This window comes from Eublepharis macularius, chromosome 3, assembly GCF_028583425.1.
Source record: "Eublepharis macularius isolate TG4126 chromosome 3, MPM_Emac_v1.0, whole genome shotgun sequence".
NCBI classification, from domain to species: domain Eukaryota; kingdom Metazoa; phylum Chordata; class Lepidosauria; order Squamata; family Eublepharidae; genus Eublepharis; species Eublepharis macularius.
Window position 1 is genome coordinate 74,131,338 of NC_072792.1, and position 27,955 is coordinate 74,159,292.

General features: G+C 37.3%; 1 protein-coding gene across 1 annotated transcript in view; it reads left to right on the top strand.

Annotated features, from left to right (window-relative positions):
• The window catches only part of POLA1 (DNA polymerase alpha 1, catalytic subunit), a 399,534-nt gene that overhangs the window by 142,777 nt on the left and 228,802 nt on the right, over positions 1-27,955 (top strand). Inside the window, exons 29-34 of the mRNA XM_054974131.1 lie at positions 2,184-2,389; positions 3,462-3,594; positions 7,377-7,508; positions 7,817-7,991; positions 14,313-14,494; positions 15,856-15,987. Of these exons, the coding sequence (XP_054830106.1) occupies positions 2,184-2,389; positions 3,462-3,594; positions 7,377-7,508; positions 7,817-7,991; positions 14,313-14,494; positions 15,856-15,987 (960 nt within the window). The remainder of the gene's footprint in view (positions 1-2,183; positions 2,390-3,461; positions 3,595-7,376; positions 7,509-7,816; positions 7,992-14,312; positions 14,495-15,855; positions 15,988-27,955) is intronic.

The following is a 27,955-nucleotide window of genomic DNA, read 5'->3' on the forward strand; positions in this document are numbered from 1 at the left end:
CGTTGGACATCCTTGACAGGAAGGAGACAGCAGTGGGCACAGCAGTCCTCCAGTCGATCTTCCTGTGGAACAGAATGGACTCCACCACCCAGGTAAATAGCTTGTTAATTTCTCAGCTAAGAGGGTGGTATTGTAGGAAAGGGATCCCAGATGTTTCACTAATGAGTTAGAAACCATAGATTTCACCAATATGTTGCCTTACATATTATCTGTTGCTTTAAATATGTACTCCTATATCCTACCTGTGCTTTATGTTGTTCAATGTAAGTCCTAGAATTAATTATGTTCTGTTTCAGCAATTCTTCAACCCCATACTGGATCCTTGCTAATACTATACCTTTGTAAACTTATATTCTTTTATCCCATGACATTGTTTATGGAAATGTTCTTGAAACTGTATTCATTTACCCTATGACATTGTTTATGGAAATGTTCTTGACACTGTATGGAAATGCCTGCCCCCCCCCTCGCTATTTTATATGACAGCAGCGGCCAGACTTTTGTACGCGCAGAAGTGGAAAGTACAAGAAGTGCCAACTATTGAGGATTGGATTTACAAATTGCTGTCCATGGCGGAGATGGACAAAATGACAAGAAAATTGAGAGACCTTGATCCAGGACAGTTTAACACGGATTGGGAGAAGCTGAAACAGTACTTGGTGAAAAAATGGGAGGTGGGAGGAGAACTGTGGCAGTTTGAAAATTGCTGAAATACAACAAAAGAAGAGAGAAGTGACTATACCGGGGGGTGGAGAGTCAATTGAAAATTTCTAAGCAATTATTTTATTTGACTACTATATATAGTATTAAGTAATAGTGGTGTTATTATAAGATCTATAAGGATAGAAACTAATTAATTTCATTGCTGGCAGATAATGGTATAATGGAGAATTTATATAATTAAAATGAATGAATATAAGAAAGGGGGGAATATACAGTAGCATACAGAATATGGGTCAAATTGATTGACTTATGCTGAATGTGTATATGGGTTAAAGTGACTGACTATTTCTGATAGAGTTGCATAATGGAGAAATTAGATAATTAAAACAGTATGAAGATAAGATATATAGAAGTAAGCAAAGAGTAATATATGGAGTATGGGTTAAATTGATTGACTTATATTGAATGCATGCAATGTTTATAATGTACTTAAAGTTATGTATAACTAGGGACAAATTGTTTGTCCCATATAGACGAGACCAGAATGAGTAAGAAAGAGTATAGGCTACTAAAATGATTATGGAAGAATATATGCCAGAAATGTATTATTTAGTTGTTAAGTTAAATGGGAAGAGAAATAGAGATAGCACTGTGATATAATAGATAAGCTTAGAAGAGAGTGAAAGTATATGTTTAATAGGTACAATAAGTTTGAAATGAGTAGGGGAAAATAGATAAGGGGTTGGAAAACTGTTGGAAGTCAACAAAAGGGGGGGAAGGGAGGGGGTTAGAATTGGAATATTTAAAGGAAATTGATTGTAATGGATATTAAAATATTTCTAATCCAATAAAAAAATTTAAAAAAAAGGAAATGCCTGTCCTTGTCCTTGCCACTAATTGTACTAATCTCACACTATGTAATCTGCCTTGAGTCTCGGTGAGAAAGGCGGAATATAAATTACGTACGTATGTACATATATACGTACGTAAAAATAATCTCACATGTGGGACTGCACAGGAGGACCGACGATGAAAAACAGTGTTGCACTTACCTGTAACTGTTTGTTCATTGAGGTCTTCCATGCAGGCACACATACCCTCCCTCCTTTCTTGCGAAGACTGTTCTACTTAAATGGAGAGCATGGCAAAAGAGGACTGAGGGTATCTAGGGACGCCCCACCTCTGTAGGGACTGTTTCGGTGGAAAAATGGCTGCGCATGCGCAGATAAAGGCAAAGATACCTCCTCGTGGTTTTTAGCTAAAAGAATCTTCGAATCAGCAGGCCTGCGTGTGCGCTGTCCCATGTGTGCCTGCACGGAAGAACTCAACAAACAGTTACAGGTAAGAGCAACAGTGTTTTTTTCATCTCTTTGGTACATATTGAAAGCCCTTTATGAACTATTTTTGCAGTCACGTAGCAAATTATTCTTCCCTTTGGGCAACCTTCTTATTTTTGCAAATCATATTTCTTTCCAGTGACTAAGATGATGATTTTGGTCTCATTTCTGATGCATTTGTAGATTAAAAGTGAAGTGAACAAACTGTACAAATTGTTGGAGATAGATATAGATGGAGTCTTTAAATCCCTTTTGCTGCTGAAAAAGAAGAAATATGCTGCTTTGGTTGTAGAACCAACAGGAAATGGAAACTATATTACCAAGCAAGAACTTAAAGGTCTAGACATAGTACGAAGAGACTGGTGTGACCTTGCAAAAGAGACGGGAAAGTAAGTTACACTTTTTTGTGTTTAGTTCCTCATACAAGGCTGTTAAATGAATCCATTTTTGTTTAATTATAGTTATCTTTTGTTATAAAGAGAATGAACATTTTGTTTGCTTCAGAGCTCTGTGATCATAAGCCTCACTGAATTACTTATAAGTAAATGTGTTTTAAGGTCATTATGTAAGTGTACGTGGTATTTTCCAGGAGATTGTTTCTAGGGGACAGTGGTTATATATATCAGGAAAGCCTAATTGGAACTTATATAAATATTTTACCTCAGAACTTAAACAGAATTTTATCAATAGGTAATCAGTATAATCTCACCATGCACATACCAGCTGCAGTTTTATGCATTTTCACTTGGGGTAAGACCTAAAGTTGGTGGTATTCACTAGTGGTGTGCGCTTGGGGTTCCCGGTTCAGAAATAAAACCGAACCAGGCCCGATTTGTAAAGTTTCGGTATTTCCAAATTGGGGCCAGTATGATGGCCCTGATTCGGAAATACCGAAGCAAAGCTTCTTGAAGCAATTCTGATTGCTTCAGGAAGCTTCGGGGCCTTAAAGGGTGCCCACCCTCCCACTACCACCCCACATACCATGGGCAGTTTTCTGGCACTGACGCGGGTGGCGCCAGCATTTGCTGCTGCCCTGCCAGCTGCCGCTTCGGCCTCTGAATACTGATCTGTGAACCTCAAGCATTTCCCCCTCAATTTTCTAGCACTGTTATCTCACTTGGAAATCTCCCTAATTTGCATTGTCTAGAAGGAGAACAGTAAAATTTAGGTAGGGCTTTTTAAATCGTTGAAGAAAGAAATGGTGAGCTCTTGAAAAAAATTGTCTCTATAAATTTGCATTTACAATATGGAAACACTTAATGCTAAAATTAAGAGAGAGGGTGATGTCTACCAGTTTAGGATTATTTAAATACAGAAATGTCTTGTTTTTTACTGGGCCTCCACATAATAATTGGATAACATTCATCTCTTTTTGTTTCCAGTGGATATAGTGACGTGAACATACGTAGTTGGTATATCTCTTTAAAGATTTATTGTCTTAACATACCAACTTTTTTACAGTTATATAATTGGCCAGATTCTTTCTGATCAGTCCCGAGACGTAATTGTAGAAAACATCCAAAGGAAATTAATCCAAATTGGAGAAAATGTGGTAAATGGCAGTGTTCCAATAAAACTATTTGAAATCAACAAGGTAATTAATATTATTGTTATGTTTGAATTGGTCTGAATTTATTCATTGGACTGTCTCCTGACTCCCATTTCTTTTGTGTGTGGAAGATTTCCTCTTTATAGCAAAGGCATGCTGTTCAAAAGTTATGTACAAAGATTTTAATTCTAATATGAACAGTGGAGAGAAAAATCAGGGTAAGAGAAAGGCAGGAGTTGTGTAGATTCCACAGAATTTTTTTTTTTGAAAATTATTTTTTATTTCAATTATTAACAATACTGTTTACAATATGAAATACAACATGGGTAAATTGTTGAAGACTACATAACAGATAAAGGTAAAACATGGAAAGAAATTCAAGTTGACTGATCTGATATATTTTGAATTATAGATTCAGGATTGTTTGGTATATTTTATTGTGAGGATATAGATTTTCTGTAGAAACGTATTCAAAAAAGGGGAACCATTTTTCCACAAAATTTGTTGTTTGGGGGAAATTTTCAGCTTGATAGATTCCATCGTTAATTTTTTCAAATAAAAAAATGGTCCCATATTTTAGAGTACCAACTGATAATTGTCGGTACAGTATGTAATTTCCGTTTGAATTTTTTGCTGCCATTAAGAAGATATTGATGAGGTCTCGTCGAATTGGTGGGATCTCCATATCATCCCATTGATTCAGAAATATCAGCTCAGGTTTCTTTGGTATTTTGTAGCCAGTTAACAAAAAGATTTGGTGCAAGATTGTATTCCAGAACTCTTCTATGTAATGACATTTCCACCAACAATGTATAGATGATCCTGTATCCCCACATCCTTTCCAACCTAAAGATGAACTTTGAGAGTAAATAGCTGCTAATTTTTTTGGCGTAAGATACCATCTTGTTAATATCTTATAAGACTGTAATTTAATATTAACTGTTGATGAGTTAAATATTTTAGAGTACCATAATATTTCCCATTGTTCTTTTGATAATATTTTGTCACAATCTTGGTGCCATTTCGACTGGTATGTTAAGGTTTCAAGTTTTATGTTTTGTAGCAAAATATTATAAATTTTGGAGATTACTCCTTTATTTGAAAGACCTTTCCTATCTACATATAATTTGTTCAAATGCAGTCTTTGGTTGTTTCATAATGCCCTTTAAGTTTATAGAAGAGGCTAGATTCTTTAATTGAAAATGAGTAAACTATGATATATTACTATTCATTTTTTGCTCTAATTCTGCTTTATCTAGTAAGCCTTCTCGGGAGGCAATATCAGTTAGCCTTGTTATGTTGTTTTGGTTCCATTTTTTAGTGAATGCAGGTGAGAGACCCGCAGGAAACCAATCCTGAAAAAGAATAGAACCCGGAATATTTGGGGGTGATTTTATTTCTATAAGCATCACATACTTTTAGGATAGCTGTAAAAAAAGATGTTTTGTTTCGTGTTTGTGGGGCAGATGTGTTGTTTATTCCATAGAAGATCCTGAATGGATTCATTTTGTTGTGTGTTTTATAAAAGGTTGATCCAATCCATATGATCTTCATTCTGTATTATAGAAATTACATTGAAAATGAGTTTTGGGGAAGGATTTATAAAAGCTATAAAGGCAATATACCAAGACCAGCAAGCAGCATTGTGTGTGAACAATGACTTGACAGACAAATTTAAAGTCAGAGAAGGTACAAGGCAAGGATGTCCACTCTCCCCCTTGTTGTTTATTTTGGTTTTGGATATTTTGTTGAGGCAGATAAGAGAAGATCAAAGTATCAGGGGTTTAAGACTTAAAGGATTCTCTTATAAGTTTAGAGCATTTGTGGATGATGTGATGTTTATTTTGGAAGATCCAGTTCAGACACTTCCACTGTTGTTAAATAAGATCAAGGACTTTGGAGATTTGGCAGGTCTCTACATTAACAAATCAAAATCAAAATTGTTATGCAAAAATATGACTAAAGTAAAGCAGGATGAGTTAATGAGACTTACTGAGTGTGAAGTGGTCAATAAAACAAAATACTTGGGAATTGAGTTAACAATAAAAAATATAGATTTATATAAGAATAATTATGAAAAATTGTGGGTACAGTTGGAAAAAAACATGATAAAATGGAATAAATTGAACTTGTCATTGATGGGCCGTATATCTGTGGTGAAAATGAACGTATTGCCAAGGGTAATGTTTTTCTTACAAACAATCCCAATTGTTAAAGAGGTGAAACAATTTGATAAGTGGCAAAGGAAACTGTTAAACTTTGGGCAGGTAAAAAACCAAGGGTTAAGATGAAAGTACTGTGTGATGCAAAAGAAAGAGGTGGTTTGCAATTGCCAAATTTGAGATTATATCATGAAGCGATCTGTTTGACATGGTTAAGAGGTTGGGTGAACTTATCTAATCATAAGTTGCTAATTCTGGAAGGCCATAACAGTATTTTTGGTTGGCATGTTTATTTATGGTATGATAAGTATAAAATGGATGGTATGTTCTTACATCATTATATAAGAAAAAATATTTTTTCGGTATGGTTGAAATATAAAAAATATTTGGAAGAAAGAAGACCTTTATGGATTGTTCCTGCAGAAGTTATAAAACCACATTCAGAATATCAAGGGAAAGAATGGTTAACTTATAAAGACTTATTGTTAATGGAAGCAGTTGCTACTTGTGACCAGATGGAGAAATTATCTCCATCTACCCGTGGGTCTGGACCTCTTGCAGTATGAGCAAGTGAAATATCACAATATACCCAGACTGAGACTTAGAGCATGGCTAGTCTCCTCGTAGAAACCAGCTTCCTAGAAGGGGTAGCAAAAGTCATATTGAATACCAGAAAACCTAACACTAGATTATCATATGGTTGTAAGTGGGCAAGAGACATCTTTGTTACAGCTTTTTGAAAGTTCAAGTATAATGTCTACCCAATTGCCCTATCTATATGTGTGTGTTTGTTGTCTTTCTCAAAAGATTCTAAAAGATTAGTGAGGTATGACTTCCCTTTGCAGGAGCCACATTGATTAGTCTAGCAAGGCTTTGTCTAACAGTTGTAGCTCTCAGAAATTCTACCAAAGTACCTGAGAATATTTAGAGTGATAAACTTACATTTTTCCAGTTCCATGGATCCCTTTTTAAAAACTTCATATTGTTATATTGTCGGTGAAGCTCCAGCTGCAGCGACAGAGGAAGAATCTGCTGCTGCTCTAACATGCCCTCATTCCAGTTTTTCTCCAGGAGCTCAGGAGCAAAGGAAGGGCGGCTTTCTCCAGAGCAGCTCCCCGGGAGCAGGACGCCCAGGGAGAAAGTAGCAGCTGCCCGCCCCCAAATGATCGTTGAGAGCAGGCTTGTGGCTGGAGGAACAATTTGCAAAAGCTGCTGCTGCGACCAGCTTTCTCTGGCTCTTCAGGCAGCAATTCTAACAGAGAGGGGCAGGACACTGGGACTTCAGTTCCCAGGAAAACTTGCGAAAACGATCAAGTGTTGTCCACGTGAAAAAAGTCACTTGTAGCTTGGCTCTCAGAGTAACTTACCTCACAGGTGGTTGTTGTAAGGACAAAACAGAGAAGGGAAAAGCAATGTTGTAAGCCACTTTGGGTCCCCATTGGAGAGAAAAGTAGGGTATAAATAAATAAATACATGCTTCCAGTTTAAGAATCAGTATATGAAAAGCCATGCTAGAAGTTAGGTGTGCACCTTAATACATTTGCTATTTCAAATACTAATGCTGGTTAATAATATTTTATAGCTAGCCATTCCTAGCTTTCAAATACTTTAGTAATGTGTTCTTCCTGTATCCCTCAGTATAACTCTTTCTCTTTTGATATGTAGGCCTTAACAAAAGATCCTCAGGATTACCCTGATAAAAAAAGCCTGCCGCATGTGCATGTTGCCCTATGGATAAATTCTCAAGAGGGTAGAAAACTAAAAGCTGGAGATACTGTGTCTTATGTTATATGTCAGGTAAAAAATATTCAGATTTGTTTTCTGTAAATAATATGTCTATTTCCTCCTTTTTATATCAACCCAAAAAATTAAAGACAACTTTAATGTAATAAAATGCAGTGGTCTCTTGGGGAGTGGGTGATGGAAGAAACTGAATTTCCTGCCTTGTGCAGGGTGTTAGACTAAATGACCTTTGGATCACTTCCAGTGTATGTTTCTATGCCAGTGGGTGGTATAAGGTGAGTTTTTACACAAACTCACCTTATACCACCCACTGTGTTACTGTATTCACTTGTTTTTTTTTTCTTCACCTGTTGCTTGTGCAGGATGGATCAAATCTGAGTGCGAGCCAGAGAGCATACGCCCCAGAACAGTTGAACAAGCAAGAAAATCTTGTCATTGATACTCAGTATTATCTTTCACAACAAATTCACCCAGTAGTGGCTCGTATCTGTGAGCCCATAAATGGAATTGATTCTGTCCTTATTGCATCATGGTTAGGTAAGCATTCAAAACCTGTGCTTATTTTCTAGTTATCCATTTGTTACCCCCTCCCCCAACTAGTCTAAGTCCTTTCAACAAGCAAATTGACCCCAGTTATTCATTGATCGATGTTACTCTGTACCTAGGAGTAAAAATCTGGTGTATACACTTTCTCTGACCAATGATCCATTAAAAAAAGAAAAAAAAACTAAGGGTGAAAGTTGTTCTCTGGAAGGCTTTGAGTCCTAAAGGACTTTGAACTTAGGACCTGAGAGACTTTGTGCAGAGATTCAGAATGTGAACAACAGCCAAGCACTGGGTTTTACTTCCCCATTACATTTTCCTGGCCTGAAACAGTCTGAGGGAACACTATTTGGCCTGTTGGGGAAACAAACAAACCAAAAGACAATGTAGCTTTCCCCAGCAGGCCACCCAGACTGTTTCAGGGCAGAACAACAGAAGTACCTCTGCCATATATGCCACGATCCCAGCCCATATTGGGCACTGCACATGCAGGAATTCAGAACCCATAACTCACATCTTTTTATGCAGATTGGAGACTATAGACCCAATCTGTGTATTCTGTAACATATGAGTCAGTCTTGCCGCCCAATGGGGCATTCCTCAGCTTGCCAGGAGCCCACACCAGTGTTGCTGTTTGCAGCTGCAATGCCATCTCAGCTGCTCTCTGTCCCCTGTCGGCTTCTACACTGCAGGGAGGGGAGACATATGAGAGCAGACTGGTTGTCTCTGGAACAAAGAACCCCTAACCATGGAAGCAAGTGAGCTCTTCCAGAGGTTCTTGCACTTTCCTGACAACCAAGCATGTGGCTACTTTAAAGTCTGGACTGAGGCACACAGGGGTGGAGCTAGGCTGGCAGGTGAGGAGGCATGCAGGTGGTGTTGTCCATGGTTTGCCACTATTCTCAGCTGCAGCAGCACAAGGCATTGACTCATCTGGTACCCAAGGCCCACTGCAACCTCTCAGTGCATCAGCTCCCTAGTCAGTAGTGTGTGGGGAACTGTAGCCTCAATTTAAAACAATCTCAAACCTCTTGTAAAGCAGCCTTTTAAAATGAAGCCTCTGCCCCACCTTCCCCCCAAGATACAGCTAATCAAACTTCCAAGCTATTCAGTGGCCCTTTACTAAAGCTGAAGTGTACAGCTGTAGTGAAAGGCTGGGCTGAGCTGCCAGATAGTCTTCCCTGGTCCTTCCTGCTCCAGGTGAGTAAATGCTGTACAGCTTTCTTACAGTGCTCTGCTATGGCAATTCTCAGCCACCTTCTACTACCTATCACAGCCCGCACTAGTAGTTACAAAAAGTTAGTTAGGATAGCAGGATGTGGGGAGTGAGATGAAATAACAGGGAGGCAAGATGAGCCAAAAAAGGAGGAAATATTTCTAGCAAAGCAACAAGGGGATTATGGAGTGTGCAGATGAGAGAGCAACACACAAAGGGAAGGATGACTTGAAGAGGGGGACAGAAAGGGGGCACCGTGATTTGGGATTATTTTAAATTTAATTCTGCTTTTCCTGAGTTCAAAGTTTCCCTGAGACTTAACATTGCTTTATTGTAATTTAGTGTAAATGTTCTTTCAGTCTTCATGCCATCTAGACAGTTTTTTCTCCCTCTAGAAAATGTTTTGCTTTAATTAAAAGTGATATAAATAAGAAACTTAAAAGTCCCATTTTATTCAGTGTGACATAGTCCCAGTACAGTGTTCTTACTATTGCAACCAATGATACTTCTGATAAGTAGACTGAAGATACATGTTTATTTTTCTCATTGTCGCTTTGTAGAGCACTCAGTGAACATTTCCCTCAAGGTACAATTTGAGAAAACTATTATTGCTTTGAACTAGAGGTGTGCATCAGATATACTGAGCTGAAATTAGCTGTTTGGAGTTGGCATGGAGATATCCAAAGTGATCCCAACCAATCCTGAAATTCTGGGAATAATGAAAATGTATCTCCCAGGATTTCAGGAATGATTCAGTTTCTGAGAGGCACAAGAGTGGGGAGGTGGAATCTAGCCAACCAAACAGCTGTTAGTTGGTATCTCAGTCCCTTTAAGTTTTAAAGGAACTAGAAAATCAGCCTAACAGCTGATGCCACTAACAGCTGATAGTCAGTAGAAGGGAGGCTAGATCTGCCATTGGAAATAATGGGGTTGTTAATTCCTGAGTGCTAGAGGGGCCAGGTCTACCTGCAAGAAATAAGCCTTCTAGAAGTGCACAACAAAGAGTGCTGACTGAGGCTTCCCACCCTGCCTGCTCTGGCTGCCATCCCTTCTCATCATTTGCTGCTTCAGTCCAGAACAGCTAATGCTCTTCTCCTTATTTTATTTATTTTCTCTTCTTTGGATTTCTATTCTGCTTTCCCTACAAAGGGCCCAGGGCGGATTACAACAAATTAAAACACATCAATGTATACAGTTAAAAACCACGAATAGATTAATAAAAAACGTAGTACATTATAACATATAACATGTCTATCAGCTGTATACAAAATCTCTGTCATTCTAGTCAAACAACAGATATTTTACAGATGCATACATGATCCATGAATATAGGTGGGCATGGTGTAACAATTGGGGGCAGGGCTGCTTTGCTTTACCTGTATGGATTTCATCCCCAGTTGGATGTGTGGAGGCTCCCCTTTGGTGTTCATGCCCTCGTAACATGTACCTGGCAGGGTTCAGCATGTGCTAACAACACTGTTCTTTCCCTTGGCTGTGTTTACACAGGGCTCCTGCTTTGTGCAAAATTCTCTTTGTCCAGAGTTCCCATTGCTAAAATCTCCTGTATGTGTTTTAAGTGTGTTTAACATGAGACTAAAGATATATACGCTTATGCCGTGCACCCTGTCACGTGAAGTATGGATGTTCTGGCTGGAGTTGGTAGAGTGTTTAGAAAGGCTGTGATTAACGGTATGCCTAGTTGGTATCCTAAGGTGTTCTGAAGCTTGGTGTTGTGGTGGGAAGCTGGAGTGAGGGCAGCTGAAATTTCACAGTCCTTGAGTTCAATGAGAATGCTTTGTTATGTCAGGCTGATGGTATACCTGGGGGGTGCACACAGGTTGGAGAAGCTTCTTGTTATTTCCTGATGTGGCCCAGCTCTATACAGTGCCCCATGGGGCCTGTATAATTTTGATTTACACCAGTGTCAGCATAGAACTTTTCACCATCCCTAAGCCATTCAGAGGTAGGGGCGTAGTATGGCTCTTTGATCAGCTATATTAAATCTGTTTCTAGACTTCTATGGCACATTCTACTGAGTTAAAACCCAGTAATTTTTCTTGAATCCTGCCTTTGGCAGAATTTACTAGTGACTTTATAAGCAATACTGTTTGTAGGATTTAGTGTTCAGACTGCTTATCCTGCATTGGGGAAAACTACTGAACTTTATTCATCTTCATATTTTATCCAAATGTTACAATTCAAACTAGTTTGTAAAATTTTGACAGCTTTTAGGGGGTGTATTATTTCAGAAACATGAAATATTTAATTAGAGAAATATTTTACTGATTGAGTTCCTGTGGTCCAAATAATCTGATTCCATCAGTTATGTTGACCAAACTGGACACTATAGTAAATAGAGCTTTTCAAAAAGATATTTAGATTTAAAACCTCTAGGTGGCAGCACTAGACACCATTTTCCTTATTTCTCAAAAGCTTTAATGAGTTAAGCTATAAGGTGATTAACTTTTAAACTTGCATAGCTCCCAAGTAAGGCGATAATAGTGGATTTTATTAGTTTGTTTATTGAAATAACATAATTACCTTGCCAACTGAGACTTTCCTCTTTATTAGGAAAATTTTGAATGTAAATGTTGCTGTTAATCTAATTTAATATATATTTTGTGCAAATTAGTTATGGAAAGCTGTTTTGTTGTTACTATTTTATACTATTTTTTCCCAAGGCATGATCAGATGAAACTGTTATTTGGTTTTCATGGTTGTTAATGGAGTTTAAAGGCTTTTAAAATAAAACAGATTAATGATCGATGAGTCATCTGTCTCTGTTAAACTGGGTCATCATAGCTAGATTATGAAATTCAAAATAAAGTAGAACTGATGTTAATAGTTTCACAAGTAGCATAAACCAGAAGTGATATTTTTCCCAAATAAGTATTACAGATTTGGAGGAACAATATGCCTTAGTAGTTTCTTTCTTTTCTTTTTTTTAATAAAAAAACTTTTTAAAATATTGAGGAGTTAACATTAAAATTGATTATTGACCCAAAGAATAATCTTTGAAAGAAACACATTTCCAAATTATTAATCCTATAATACACTTGTTTCTTTGAAGTTGTGATATTGATTGGATTTCTTTATGGTGGGTTTGCATACATTGGTTATGTTTTTTTCACCAGACAAAATAATGATGAACATTAAAATGAAAGGTGATGCCAGTTGCCATGATGGATCTCTATCACTGGAGATCTGTGTCTGAACTTAATAATGGCGACAGATGGCTTACAATACTTTTCTGTTTATATTTGCTTTTTTGAGGCATAGAATTAGTGAATAATGTAACAGTGTGATAGACCTATATTACTTAACATTCTGCCATGTATAGAATATTAAGTGGACTAAAATTTTATTTCTTAGCCTGAAAAAGTCCAAACTAGAACCTTTCTGGAATAAAATGATACATTAGTTTTCTTAGTCTCAAAATATGTTGGCATATAGGCAAGTTTTTGAGATAGAAATGTATTGAAAAAATTGTCATAAAATATTATATTCTGTCAGAGCATAAAAAGGGAAAATAACACTTCAATTAAACTTAAAATTCATCTAACAATATAAACTATTAACCAATATAGATGTTTTACTTTCAATATCAGTGTAAATAGCATGCTCCTACTATGGTGAATATACTTTTTGTGTCTCGATAAGTTTGGTCTTTTAAGATGCTATATGTAGAAATTGTGTTATGATTACAATTGGTAAACTTGACATGTTTACTAGAAATACTATATTCAGGCATTCACATTGGATAATTTTTTTAATAGTCGTGACCTTCTGAAGCACTGAGTTGCTAAAATGAGCATCAGTTCTCGGGCTTCAATCCATCCACCACCAGAATAGTATCAAAAGTCCTAGTGGTATGTATGGAGAATGTTTTAGGACAGCTTCAGCAAAGGTAGTATGTGGCTGGCAGTCCTAATGAATTATGTTTAATGTTCAGCACTTACTTGAAGTGTAGAAACTATTGGTATTGCTATTTCTCTGTTTCTAAAATTTGAGTTAGAGTATTGGGAGCACTAAAATTTTACCAGTACTTCCTTCGGTAATACCGATGAGTTGCATTCTGAATAGATACCTCATTGAATTGGCTTATTTGATCCAGGTCATACAGTGTGTCTGAGTTAATGTTTCTTACATTGTAAAAAGCATTTCGTATTTTTCTTACTAGTCCCTTAGTACAACAAATGGAAATGTCTAAATAAAACGTATAGCGAACTCTCCTGAAACGGAACTTTTTCTCTCATTCCTAAAAACAATGTTGTGCTTGTATTATATGTTCAGCACCAGCCTTTCTGTGTATTCGCTAAATAGCAGTTAATAATTTAATGAATTATCATCTGATCAAACTGATCTCTCTAAATATGAAACTCATTCACTTATGAGTTCAGTAAAATATTGGGAAGTATGAGGGGATTTCAATGAGGATTGAGTTGCTCATGTTTCTAATACTTTCTGGGCTCTGGTAACCAGAAGTGCTTTTAATCTCTGATTCTGTCTTTTTAAATGCTGCTGCTGAATTTTAACAACTGCATTAGATTGAAACCTACATGCTGTTAACCACTGAGCCAAAATGAAATCGACCACTGCATTGAAGTCTTGAGTTGGCAGTTGTGTACAGACTTGAAGGAGTGGGTAATAGCTGTACAACCAGGGTTCTTTTAATGGGTTTTTCATATTCTCTCATTCTTTTTAATGATGCCATTTTGGTTTTAAGACTTTCCTAATAAAGATGCACAATTTTATTCAAATATCTGTGTAACCTGAGAAAATAGCAATAAAGCTGTTCGCTAGGAGTAGCATCTTCATAAACAAAATGTTCTATTGCACACTCCCCATGATAGATAATGCATAGGGCTTGTTTTATTTATAAGCTATTTTATGCGAAAAGAAGTAATTTCTTCATGTTACTCGGATCTTCATCTTGGGTTAAAAATGGAAAAATGTATTTATTCTTTTTCTATGCAGTCTCATTCTGAAGATTCAGTTTTACTTGGGATTTTGCAGTTTTGTCACTCCATTTGAAGCTGATGGGTCAACTTAGATGAATTGCATTCTTTGAACTTTGAATTTATATTTCATATTAATAGGGCTGGATCCCTCACAGTTCAAAATCTATCACCATTATCATAAAGATGAGGAGAATGATGCCTTGCTTGGTGGCCCAGTTCAGCTCACTGATGAAGAGAAATATAAAGACTGTGAAAGATTCATGTTTGCCTGCCCAAAATGTGGGACAGAGAACATTTATGACAATGTCTTTGATGGTTCGGTTAGTATTTTGGTATTTGCATTTTGTAAATAGATTATCTAATTAGGGTATACTGTAGGAAGGAAAAGAACCAGTTCTATTTATAATTTTGCATAACGGATGCTTGTGTACTGTTACCAAATCTACTTTTGCATACTGTTCTCAGGAAGAATGTGTCATCCATTTTTGCGGTCATTATTTAATTTGTTTTTCATTTTTTCAACATGTTTAACATCTTGGAACTGCCCAGTTAATAAAGCATGTTCAATGACAGTTATGTTTCCTAAATCAAATTAATTGGAGGATAACAGTTTTAGAAAATTTCTGTTTTGTATTTTTACATCCCTTTAGCCTTTTACATAGAAGTTTCTTCTGTGTTATCTTTCCTGCTGTCTTTGTACATCAGACATAAAAAGTCATCGGGTACATTCCTGTCAAGAAGTACTGCCAAAAATGTATCTGTGACCTTGGATCAGAACTTGAAATGGAGCCAACTATTTAACTCTATTGCAATGTTATGCATGTACTAGTTATTGGCAAATTAGCAGACTGTGGAGTAGTGAAAACCTTGAAAGTTAAAGCAAATAAATCCTTTATCTAAATTAAAAGTAATTATTTTAAGTTAATTTGGACAAACAGCAGATGTTCTATGTTCTTTGAATCAAAACAAAGCAGTTGTTGGAAGCAAGTGAGAGGAAAAGGCAGGCACAGATCAGCAATACTTGGTAAATCCTTGACTTTGTTTCATTACAGCTGTAAATAAGATAGTTAATTGCATGGAGGCTTGACAACTTACAGATGGGCTAAGTGTAAGAAGAGCGGATGTCAAGCTCTACAATCTCTTCCACCTGGAATTGCTTAATGTTGTTAGTACGAGAGTAGTGGGATTGGATCACATAAGTACAGATTTTTAAGCAGTAACAGGAAGGGGGACTGAGCTCACTATTATCCTCTGCAATAGTTTTCTTTGTAATGGGAAATGTATTAGTTTAATTTTACTGTGCACAGACAGATTTAGACACTGAAAATTATGCTAATGTTACAAAGGTCATGAATTTCAGTATAGAGTACTCAATATATTCTAGTGTGGTATTTATGATAAGATTTTATCCTCTACAGTTAAAAATAAATAAATATTGGATTCAAAACCAAAACATTTTGGCTTATATTGATTTTAAAGTGCATTACTTGCATGAGACACTTTGTAAACTTCTCATCAGTATGTATCCTCAGGATGTTAATAGGAAAAAATGAAGGACAGGAGAATGACGTAAGCTTACTTTGGGGACCCCATTGGGAAGAAAGGCAGGGCATAAATGAAGCAAATTTTTAAAAAAGTTTAAAATGTTAATTTTTGGTCTTTACTTTTAAATCTCTCCCAGGGTCTGATGATTGAAGCCAGTTTACTACACTGCAGCAAAAAAGAATGCGATGAATCCCCTTTAAAATATATAACACAGATTAACAACAAGCTAGTCCTGGATATACGATGTTACATAAGAAAGTACTACAGTGTGAGTAATTTTGTTCTTTATATTTAGTTAATTATTTCAACATCATATCCTGGCTCTCACACTCCCTCTATGTATCTTACTTTAGGTATAAACAACTTGAAGATGATTTTTAATTAATGGAATATCCTTACACGAACATGCAGTATATGTTACTAATTTCTACAGAATTTGTGCTAGGAGTGTTACCATTGAGCAAATGAATAGTCTGCACAATCTGAATTTGCATTATATAGATTATATAATGGGTGGACATACAATGCTTATTCTGAAAATATTGTGTGTTTAATAACTTTGTGCTAGGGAAAAAGTTTGTGAAATTGATGGTAATTTGTTAATATTTCTCTCAAATTGTTTAAGATACATTGCTCATTAATGTAGAAAGTAGCACAACTAATCCAGTTCATATCTTGTGGAATGGAAAAGAAAATAATAATTTTAGTGCCAATAATGTCTGTACTAATACATGCAGTTTCCTTTACTAAAGAGGCTTGCTAAGAATAGAAAAGCAGATGACCAGGAGATTTTTAAAAGATAGTACATTTAGGGAGGCTACTATTTCTACGGATCTCCAAAGAGCTGAGGATACCCCAAACACCTTGGGTTTTCTGTTTAAGCAGATGTTCAGAACTAGTACTTAATGAAAGTACTTTTTTGCTGATTTAAAAGTTGCCAGTAGTTTGAATGCTGTTTTCAACACTGCACAATTTGTCAGATGACATCAAGGATATGCCAAAACAGCAGATTCAGACCAACAGCATTCCTATACACTGAGAAGTATGATGCTGTCCAGGAAGGAGGGGGGTGAGGTAGGGACTCATGGATTTGGATAGCTTAAAAGGTTAAAGCTGTTTGTTTTATAACATTGATATCCCACCTTTCTGCCCAATCAAGGCATGTATTTATTTTCATAAGAACATCTTAGATCTGTGTCACATAAGTTTCCCATAGCTAATGGGGCTGTGTATGGAAATTAGCCATTGAAGTATTGATGGGGGTAGGGAGACATCCTTCAGCTTAACATTTGTACTGTAAGTATTAACATGCATTTCAGAGAGTTCTGAGTTAAGCAATCACTTGTTGAAGATAAGTATCCCCAGCTATAATTTCAAGTTAATGACTGCTTAAAGTTACTGAGATGATGAAGAAGAGTTTTCTGAAAAGATTACTTTATATTGTCATAGTGTAAAATGTGGTGTTGTACCCCTTTAGAATTAATTTGAGTCTCGTCTGGTTTTAAAACTGGAATGACTTTAAATTTTGACTGGCACACTTTGTGTTTATCTGTGTGTCCATTGTGTGAAAATGCTCTTTATAGGAGAAGCTTGGTATTAACTGATCTGTTTAATCAGTCTTGATTGATTCAATTGAGTAAATTTATATTCTACTTAATAACCAGTCTGGAAAAAACAGTTCAACAAGTAGCATTGGTTTTATAGATACCTTTGTCAAATGCAATCATATACTTTCTGAGCTGGATATCAAATGTAGTTATTTCATCAAATTATGATAGCATATGCTGTAAGTTGAACTTGTCCCAAGTTTTAACATTTTGATTACCAATAAAGTGGATCTGATGCATTTAAAATAATTACACTTACCTTTGCTCACTTCAGGTATACCATAGACTCTTATACCTGTTGGGAAAGTTATGTTCAGTTTGAGCTGACTAAAATATAAAATCAAAACATACTGTTCTTATTTGTCATGGGTTTAATCCTACCAGCTTTCCATTGGTTCCTATCAGCTTTCCATTGGCAGGTTATCTTCTCACGTTTCTCATTGTTCCCCAGCAACATCTTTTTACCCGTCCCCCAAAGTCTGTGCCATGGACTAAAAGCCTCCTAAGAGGGGCTTCAGTGAGAAGAGGAATCAGGTGAGACTGCTCCTCCCTCTTGTCCTAGTGGAAAGCTGTTCGAATCCAACCCAATTACTTGCTGCATATATGAAGGGAGAATGTTCCTTTTTGTTTGGTGCCATAACCTTCCTAGAAACTGACCATTTAACTGTCATATGAAATTTTAATGTTTCCTCCTCCCTCCCTGAAGTTTCTTCCTGTGAGTCCCTTTCTCCTAATAGTGGACTAATCTGCTGTCTTAGGATATGCATTAGGATTTTTTTTTAGTGCTTTCTTCAATCCTCTGTCTTATGCACTCCTTGTTTTTCAGTCCAGGATCTACTTTATTTCACAATCTACTACCTTTCAGCTCACTTTGCATTTATCTGCTCAGTCTTCTTGCTAAGAACCCCTGTCCATCTTCTCTTAACATAAGACTTTGTGTATTAAAATTTGTTTTATATTATGTCTGAGCTACAGTGTGAAATGAATATTATTTTAAGCAATAATAGTTAATGAGCAGAGTAAATTGAGTGAACTGAACACAATTCAAATAGTTATAAAGTATATTCGCTTTGGAATATTATTTAAGGAAAAGTTTCAGTGGATTTTTAGTTGTATAAATGTTTGCCCACATGACATTTTGAAATGTATACATTTCTTTTTGTAAATTATTCTCCTGAAGAATACCTTTGGTTCAAAATACATTGGGAATTCTTGAATACATACTGCTTACATAGCTAGATTTTTCTTTCCATTGTTGTGCAAAAAAGGGGGAAAATACAGCTCCATTTGTCTCTATCTTTTCACTACTTCCTTTCCCTCAGCTCTGTCTCATATACTCTTGTTTTGCCTCCTCAACCTGTCCTTTTCACTGCAGATTCTGCCCCTTCCTTTCACCACCCTGCTCCATTACATTGTCCTTCACTTTCTGGATAATGTTGATCTTTTTCCAGCACAGCCTTCCTGAGCTATTTATGCATCTTCTGCCCCTGGTCACTGTATGTTTTCCCCCCCAAGCCAAGTGACCTTTAATTTCTCTCACAAAAGCTCAGAAGCATCCTATTTTATGTCAGTTTCTTCAGGCTAATGCTGATCTAGTTTTACTTTGCCCTCCTTCCCAAGATATAAAATATGAACCTGCTTCTGTTCCATAGGAGGCTGAGAAAGGACTCTTTTCTTCTTCCAAAACTTAGATCCAAAGGTTCTTCATACTAAAAGGGTGAATAAACATCCACCATTGCTATGGGAAAATATTCAGGTACAAATGATGGTTGTTTATCCCAAATCCCTTCATGTCTTAGGAACATGATAGAAATAGGGAGGAGATTAGTGGAGAAGAAGTAGGCATTTCCAACAGTTTTGCCTCCCATTTCTTTCTATGTCTTCGGTATTTGCAAAAGAAAAAGTATAATGTGTGGAGAAATAATGGGCCCGTAGCGAGTGCAGGAAACTGATTAGCATGGTAGTGATCACAACCTGATAATTTTGTTGACCAGGTGAGTTAGAAATGTTTGTGAATGTTTCACACCTTCAGAATGTCTTGGCCAGCGGCTTTGAGAGTTGATTTGTAGGCATCTGATAGGCAGTTTTTTATCCTTTTTGCACATGTGTGATATGTATACATAGCCTTCTGTATTTTTTAGAATTGAAGTTTAGTGTAATGTAAACAAAGAGCTGTCTGGAAATGCAGCTGACCTAGTGCTTGGAGTTTTGCCATGCATGCCTAACCTGGTTTCTTCAAAAAAAAGTATGATAACTCTCTGCAGAACACAATTGCATTTCCTTTCCTGCTAGTTTCCTCCTGTCTCCTATACTAGATTTAAAGAACCACAAACTGGATATGAGCTGTATGGTGTGAAAGGAAAGGAATATAGAAAGTACTTCATGAGCTAAAATGTGGTAGATAGAACATAGAGATCCTTTACTCCCCTCAAAATACTTTCTAGCATGTCTGTCAAGTGACCTGTGCTGTGTGTGTGTGTGTGTGTGTTATGTGCCATCTGACCTATGGCAACCCTGTGAATGAAAGACCTCAAAACTGTCCTGTTGTTAACAGACTTGCTCAGATCTTGCAAAGTGGAGACCATAGCTTCCTTTGAGTCAAGCCATCTCATTTTAGATCTTCCTCTTTTCCTACAGCTTTCCACTTTTCCCAGCATTATTGACTTTTCCAAAGAGTCTTCTCATGATGGGACCAAAGTACAATAGCCTCAGTTTTGTCATTTTAGGTTCTAGGGAGAATTCAGTCTTGATTTGATCTAGAACCCATTTATTTGTCTTTTTGGCTGTCAACAGTATCTGCAAAACTATCCTCCAGCACCATATTTCAAATGGGTCTAATTTTCCTCCTGTCAGCTTTCTTCATTGTCCAGTTTTCACATTCATACATAGTAATCGGAAATACCATAGTTTGGATTGTCTTGATCTTGTTCCCCAGAGAGACATCCTTGTTTTCAAGGATCTTTTCTAGTTCCTTCACGGCTGCTTTTCCAAGTCTCAATCTTCTTCTTATTTCTTGATTGCAGTCTCCCTTTTGGTTGATGACTCAGCCAAGGAATAGAAAATATTGAACTATTTCAGTTTCTTCATTGTCAACTTTTAAATTGTGTAATTCCTCAGTAGTCATTACTTCTACGTTCTTGATGTTCAGATGTAATCCTGCTTTGATGCTTTCTCCTTTAACCTTCATCAGTAGTCATTTCAAGTCTTCACTATTTTCTGACAGGAACATGGTGTCATCTGCATATCTCAAATTGTTAATGTTTCTTCTATTAATTTCCCCTCCACCTTCTTACGAATCTAATCCAGCTTTCCTTATGACATTGCTCTGCTTGGAGGCTGAACAGGTAGGGAGATAATATGAATCCTTGTCTGACGCCCTTGCCAATTGGAAAGCATTCTGTTTCCCCATCTTCTGTTCTAACAGTAGCTTTTTGTACAGAGTATAGGTTGCACATCAAAACAATCGGATGTTGTGTCTCCCCCACTTCTTTTAACACTCTCCATAGCTTTTCATGATCCAAAACTGTCAAAAGCTTTGCTGTGATCTATAAAACAAACTAATTTTCTTCTGAATTTCTCTGGTATGTTCCTTTAGCCATCGTAAATTTGCAATGTGATCTCTAGTCTCTCTTCCTTTCCTGAATCTAGCTTGAGCATCTGGTATTTCTCGTTCAAATGACCTAGTATTAAATATATAGAATTCATCTGTATGGGAGGGTCATGACTATGTGTTAAAATTTATTTCATAGCCTGTAAATTGATCTGACTTTAACTAGCAGTACTTAGAAATCTGCTAGTGATAATCTAATACTGGATATCCTTTCTAAATTAAAACGTTGAAATATGAAAAATTTGAAGCACTACATTTTTTTTCATCTGAAGATGAAAAGTCTACCACAATGGAATTAAAACATTACAATAAGTTTAAGGAAAAAAGTTGTTGTTCAACTTGGTCATAATTCTTCTGTATCCTGATTATTGGAAGGTAGGCAGTCTCTGGAAAGCATATTATGTTACTGCTTGCATAAAACTTACACTATTACTATTTTCCTAAGCTTTATTGTCTTGAAGTAAAATATTTAAAGATATTGGCTGACACAAACTATTAGCAAGAATTAATTCTGTTTGAAAAATTGGAACTTTGTTTTATTTTCAAATGATGCTGTTTGGATGTGGATATAAATAATGCTACTACAGGTACAAGTGTTGTAAATGTACTCACATGTTCAGTAAAGATAAAAGTAAATCATTGTGATCTGATTTGGGTGATACTTGCCTGCACTTTCTTCTGTACATACCCCCCCCACACACACACATACTCTGACCCACCTTTCAGAGTTGCCCCATATTCATGTATGGGCATAATATTTGAATAAGATTTATTCATGGTGGCTCAGATGGCGTAATCGACTTCTGGGTGTTAGCTGTGATATTGAATGTGCTGTTCAGGGCTATGTTCTTTGGATGTAACCTTGTATTCATTACTCAGATTTTTCATCAGCATATGGACATCTAGAAGGACAGGTATGCTTGAGTGGAACAAGAGGACATATAATTTTACTCCCTCAATAATGCATAGGAATGGGGCTGGAGGAAAGTATTGTTCTACTAAGTCCTTTGTTAGTATAGTATCTGTATTTATCTGAGGTGATGTTCGGACTCATGCATGCATTATGTTGGAGCTGCTGCTTCACTTTTCAAATGAACATTTATGATTATGATGCTCCTGCTGTGGAGTTTAAGATGCTAGCTGCTTACATGTTGGATTGCTCACACAAGTGAGCCATCACACATAAGTGAACAAAGCAGTGCAAGATAACGCTTGTAAGCAAACTCTTGGTGACTTTGTATGTGAATACTGGTGGGGTGAAGAATTAAGACCACTCAGTATTTCTGTTTATTTTTCTCAAGAATGTATTTTTAAAAAGCCATTGTGGCGACCGATACCATGATATAGATTTAAAAAGTTAAGAATGTATTTGCTTGAAAAATTATCTCTCTGATCAAGTAACATTTTTGCTGTTTTAGAAAATATACTCTTTTTAAACAATAGAATATCTTTATTAAGCTATTCAAGGTACTCTAGTAATAAATTCCTTAATATTCCCTATGCTATTTCAAATAATACTAACTATTCACTTTTATCTACACACACACATTACGCTTTTTAAAAAGGATGACATCCTTAGATTTTCTTCTTTTTTCCCCTATGGATGCATTATTCTTTTGAAAGATTGATTTAGGTTTTAAAAAAAAAATCTGCTGAAGAACAAATAGAAAAAAAGAAATACTAGCTAATCTAAATTGGGAAATGAAGAAGGCTTTTTTAAGCATGAAAATTTCATCATCTTGTCAGCTGGCAGAATGCCTGCTGTGTGGATTCACAAAGGCTAAGAATTACACTTTCATGAAATTTTCCTCACTAACTGCCCTGGTTAATTTGAAAGATAACCCACTGTTCTAATTCATCCCTCAATTGGGTGGTGCAGGTTTTATCTTTGATCTGACAAAGCATTTGTGTTAATCGTTTTGGCCCTCTACTAGACACTCTTGGGATTGTGCTTTTACAATAAATGTGTCTGTGATAGCTCTTTAGTCTATTATACTTACAATAGATCTATAGAACTGGTAATTAATTCTGTACTGCTTTGGAAATGGGAAGAATAGGTGTAGCTCTGTCAAGTGCTACTGGAAGTTTGTTTAGCTGGTTCATTTTTGAAGTGTTACCCTTAGCTTTCAGTGAAATATGGATGGTTTGGGGTAGCTTGTTTTGAAGTGCCTAGCTCTAAGTGGGCAAAGTGTACCCAAAGAGTAAAGTTTATGGCTACATCTGATTCTTGTGACAAAATGGATACTTTAAAGGAAAGCCATCATTTTTTCTTCAAATTGAAAACCAGCTATCTAGTTCAGTTGGGACATGCCAACACTATATAAATTGTGATTATTGCTATATAAATTCTCATATTACTTTATAATTGCTTGAAGTATTAGTCTAGGGGGGTGGGGGGGGAGCTTATTTAGTACAAAGTACTCAGTCTTCAATGAAAGTACTTGAGTTTGGCTACAAGTACCCATCTTATTTTGTAGTGTTTGTGTTTATTGTCACACAGTTATGTTATTTTTACAGATAATGTATCCCAGTGGTATATTTTTATATTGTAAAGAAAAATGTTTAAGTACAAGAACTGCAAGCATGTTTGATCTGCATGAATTTATTAATATGTGTTCAAAACACGAACAAAAATCTTTAGGCTTCAGGAGAGGCTTTGTAAATTTCTTTCTTTTGTACTCTTGCATATTATTCAAACAGGCTACTATTCTTCAAGGATCTGTTTAGAAGACTATTGAACTGCTAAATTTTTATACCACTCTTCTGTGAAAATTCTGTGTTCAGTGGCTGTCCCTTGTTCAGGATGCTGTTCTGCTCCACCTGACACTAGTGCAGGTGGAGTTCCAGTGAGCACTGATATAGTTGACAGATGGTGCTCTGGCATGCATATTAGTATATTCTTCTGGCGCAGTCTTCACACTGCCACAACTCATGATATTCCAGCAGTTCTGGAGCAGACACTGGAAATCCATGATTTGGGGCTCACTGCATCCCTCACCACCAAGTGAAGGGTGCATTTCAGTCCCACAGCTTATGCCACTGCCCTAATATTTGTGCCACCATCAGTTCCCAAGTAGGCCACAGAGATATCCCTAATTACTTCTTGATGGCAGCCACATGTGCCTTGTCTAGTACTTCGGCTTGGAGCAAAGTCTGGCAATAGCCCCTCTGACCTTCCCTAACAGTGATCCCCCTGCCCAGAACATCCTCGTGTTGCCACCAGTGTATAAGTCAGTGAGAAGTACATGTACTGTACTTAAAGGCAGATCCAGATGTCAGGTGTGCACAGCTCTCGCCCAAATGTAGAATACCCATACCTTCACATGGTCCCTGTCAGCTCTAAGCAAGGAGGGCACCAAAGAGGGCATGAGTATTGTGTACCAGGGACAGGCATCTCAGAGCAGCCTGAGGAACACAGCATCCTCAACAACAGAAAAGAATTTCCTGTCTAGAGCGATCTTCTCGCCAATGAGGTGAGTAACCCTCTGCCCATTCCACTTTTGCCAGCCCCTTGGTACACTAATGCCAGCCCTACCAAACATCTCTGTTAGAGATGCTTGACATCCCTTCCCTACAAAAGTCCTGGAGGGCAGAGCACCAGAGGGGTTGCAGAGCAACTCCCCTTTTGATTGTCTGGCAGCTGCATGGCCACCCCAGAAGCCTTTCTAATTACCATGAATAAGTACTGCTTGGTCTTCCTACCACATCTCTGTCATGTAAACCACATTTTGTTCTGTAACAACCCAGACAGATGTGCAGTTTTGTGCCTCACTTATCTGGTATTGTACAATACTGATGAAGATATGAAGGAAATAGGGGCCCTTGCATCATTGTCTCTCAGTATACTATAGATGTTAGATAGGCAGTCTTGCCAAATATTGGTCATCTTTGAGAATCCCACCCCTATATCTGCCAGCTCCTATCTACAACGGAATAATGTATTCATCAGGCATTGTGCTAGATGAAAAGATTGCTCTTAGAATCACTAAGAAACAAAAACATTTGGCATGCTACCATCCACAGAGAAACCATGCAGCAGTCCAGGGCTACAGTCTTGGTGGACTGACATTAATGCTATCTAACAGGTGTTGTTCTCCATCATTGCTGATCCTTTATTGCAGGTGAGCAGCGAGTATCTCTTTTCCCTCTTCTGCAGTGGTAGAACTTAAAATAGTTGTGTGAAATGACTGGGCCCCATGGACCAAAATGCCTTGTGCTCTCACTTTTTGGCTTACACCAAGAGACTTGTGTCTTTTACAGGGGCCTGGTCTTTTAGGAGGGTGAGCTAAAATGAAAAAGAATTTGAAGAAGAAAGCAAATTTCCAGCAGTTGGCTTCATTCCAAATTCCTTCTTTCCCATCATCCTGTCTCTTGCAGAGCTGCTGTTGCATAGTGGTTAAGTGATTGGGTGGTGGATCAGTGCTCTACTGGTTTGAATCCCACTATTGCCATGAGTGCAGCAGGTGGCTTTGGGTAAGCCACTTGTCTCAGTCCCAGCTGTATGTAAGGTTAATAACAACACTGACTTTGTTCACCTAAGTGGGTGATCTGTTTAGAAGAGCAATATATACGTGCAGGTATTTTGATTCTGATTCTGTGAGTGGGTTACAACATGTTGAAAGCCAATTTAATTTCTTACCTTTCTCTCATTCATCATGTCATTCATTGGTACTGTTCTTGAGTCCACAATCAGCAGAGGCTTTCTGCATGATGAGGTGCATACCATTATTTGAGTCACTCTTGACTTCATCTGTCACCCTGGACAGACTGCCCTTTGAGTCCATTATCTTTTAGTTTCATGTAGATAGCCATATTGGTTTGCAGTAGAACAGCAGGATTTGAGTGCAGTGGCACCTTAGAGACCAGCAAGAGTATATGCTTTGGAGAACAAAAGCTCCTTTCTTCAGATGCCAGCAACTTTTAGACATTATAGTCTCTAAAAGGACTGTAACACTACTTGCCAGGAGTCACATGCTCCATCTTCAGATATGGTTCAATCAGGTGTTCAGGCCAACCATCTACTTGTAGTCTTGACAGTTATTGATAACCCAATGAGTCCTGAAGTTTGTATGATGGCAGACATCATTATGCCATGTTTGGCAGGGTACCTCATTCACATCTAAGACACCAGATATGGTGTTATCTATGGATGCCTCCATGTGGGGCTGGAGGGTCCACCACAAGAAACTCTTGATCCTTGGTTCCTTTATGAGTCAAAGCTTTACATCAGCTGTCTTGAAGGACTAGCAGTTTATAAGGCTTTAAAAGCTTTTTCATCTGTCTGGGACAACAAGATGCTGTCTTGGTTCTGCTATCTTGGACTTGATTCTCACCAACAGGGAAGAACTAGTTAACAAGGTGAAAGTAGTTAGCACCCTGGGTAGCAGTGACCATGTAATTTTGGAATTTACAGTCTTGGGGAAGGGAAAAGCTGTATGTAGTCAGACATATAGGTTGGACTTCAGGAAAGCAAGTTTTAACAATCGGAAAGCTGTGCTGGATAGAATCCCATGGTCAGAAATATTTAAGGATGGGATTTTCTTAAAAGTGAAATATTGAAAGCACAATCACAAACGATTCTTATGAGAAGGAAAAAGGGGAGGAGCCAAGGTGGCTTCATAAACAGCTTTCTAATGAACTGAGAAATAAAAAAGACTCATTTTAGGAAATGGAAGGAGGGCCTTATAAACAAGTATAAATATAAACAAATCACCAATGCTTGTAGGGAGAGTGTTAGAAAAGCTAAAGCTTAGTATGAACTTAGGGAAGCAAGAGATGCTAAAAACAACAAAAAGGGTTCTTTGCTTATGTTCAAAGTAAGAAAAAGAGCAAGGACATGGTAGGTAGGCCCATTCCAGGGACAGGGAAGTGAAATTGTAACAGGCGATAAAGAGAGGGCAGAACTGCTCAATTCCTATTTTTCCTCAGTCTTCTCCTGCGAGGGAGATGGTGCTGAACTTGGCAATAACAGAACACAAGATGGGGGAAGGGAGTCACAGCCTAGGATCAGCATAGAAGTAATACATAAACACCTAGTTTTTTAAAATGGGACTAAGTCCTTGGGGCCAGATGAATTGCACCCAAGGGTACTAAAAGAACTCGCAGATGTAATTTCAGAGCCTCTGTCCATTATTTTTGAGAATTCTTGGAAATCAGGTGGGGTGCCAAAAGATTGAATGTAGGCAAATGTTGTCCCCATTTTCAAGAAGGGGAAAAAGGAGGATCCAGGTAACTACTGACCTGTCAGCTTGTCATCTATACCTGGAAAAGTCTTAGAACAAATCATCAGTCAGTCCTTGAGCATTTAGAAAGGATGGCTGTGATTACTAAGAGCCAGCATGGGTTTCTCAAGAACAAGTCATGTCAGACTAACCTTACCTCTTTTTTTGAGAAACTTACTACCTTGTTGGATCAGGGGAATGCTGTAGACATAGTTTACCTCAATTTCAGTAAGGCTTTTGATAAGGTTCCACATAATATCCTTATCGACAAGTTGGTAAAATGTGGTTTGGATCCTGTTACTGGTTGGATCCTCTAACTGGTTGACAGATTGCACCCAAAGAGTGTTAGTTAATGGTTCCTCGTTCTCTTGGAGAAGAGTGACAAGTGGAGTTCCTCAGGGATCAGTCCTAGGACCTGTTCTGTTCAACCTTTTTATAAGTGATTTGGATAAAGAAATAGGAATGCTTATTACATTTGCAGATGATACTAAATTGGGAGGAGTAGCAAATACGGTTGAAGACAGAGTAAGGATTCAGGATGACAGGCTGGAAAACTGGGCTAAAACTGTCAGGCTCTGGATGACAGAATACAGCAGATAGATTCCTGGTTCATTATAGCAAGACACAGGTCCTTGGCTAAATAACTTTTATTCAGAAATCAGATCTTTTCCATACTTGGGTCCAAAGGTCTACTCAGGAGTAAGGCAAGCAACTAAGTAGTTCTAGTAGAAGTTTGTCAAACACAAGAAGGAAATCTCCTAATACAGACTAACAACAAGAGAGTCAACGCTCAAGGAG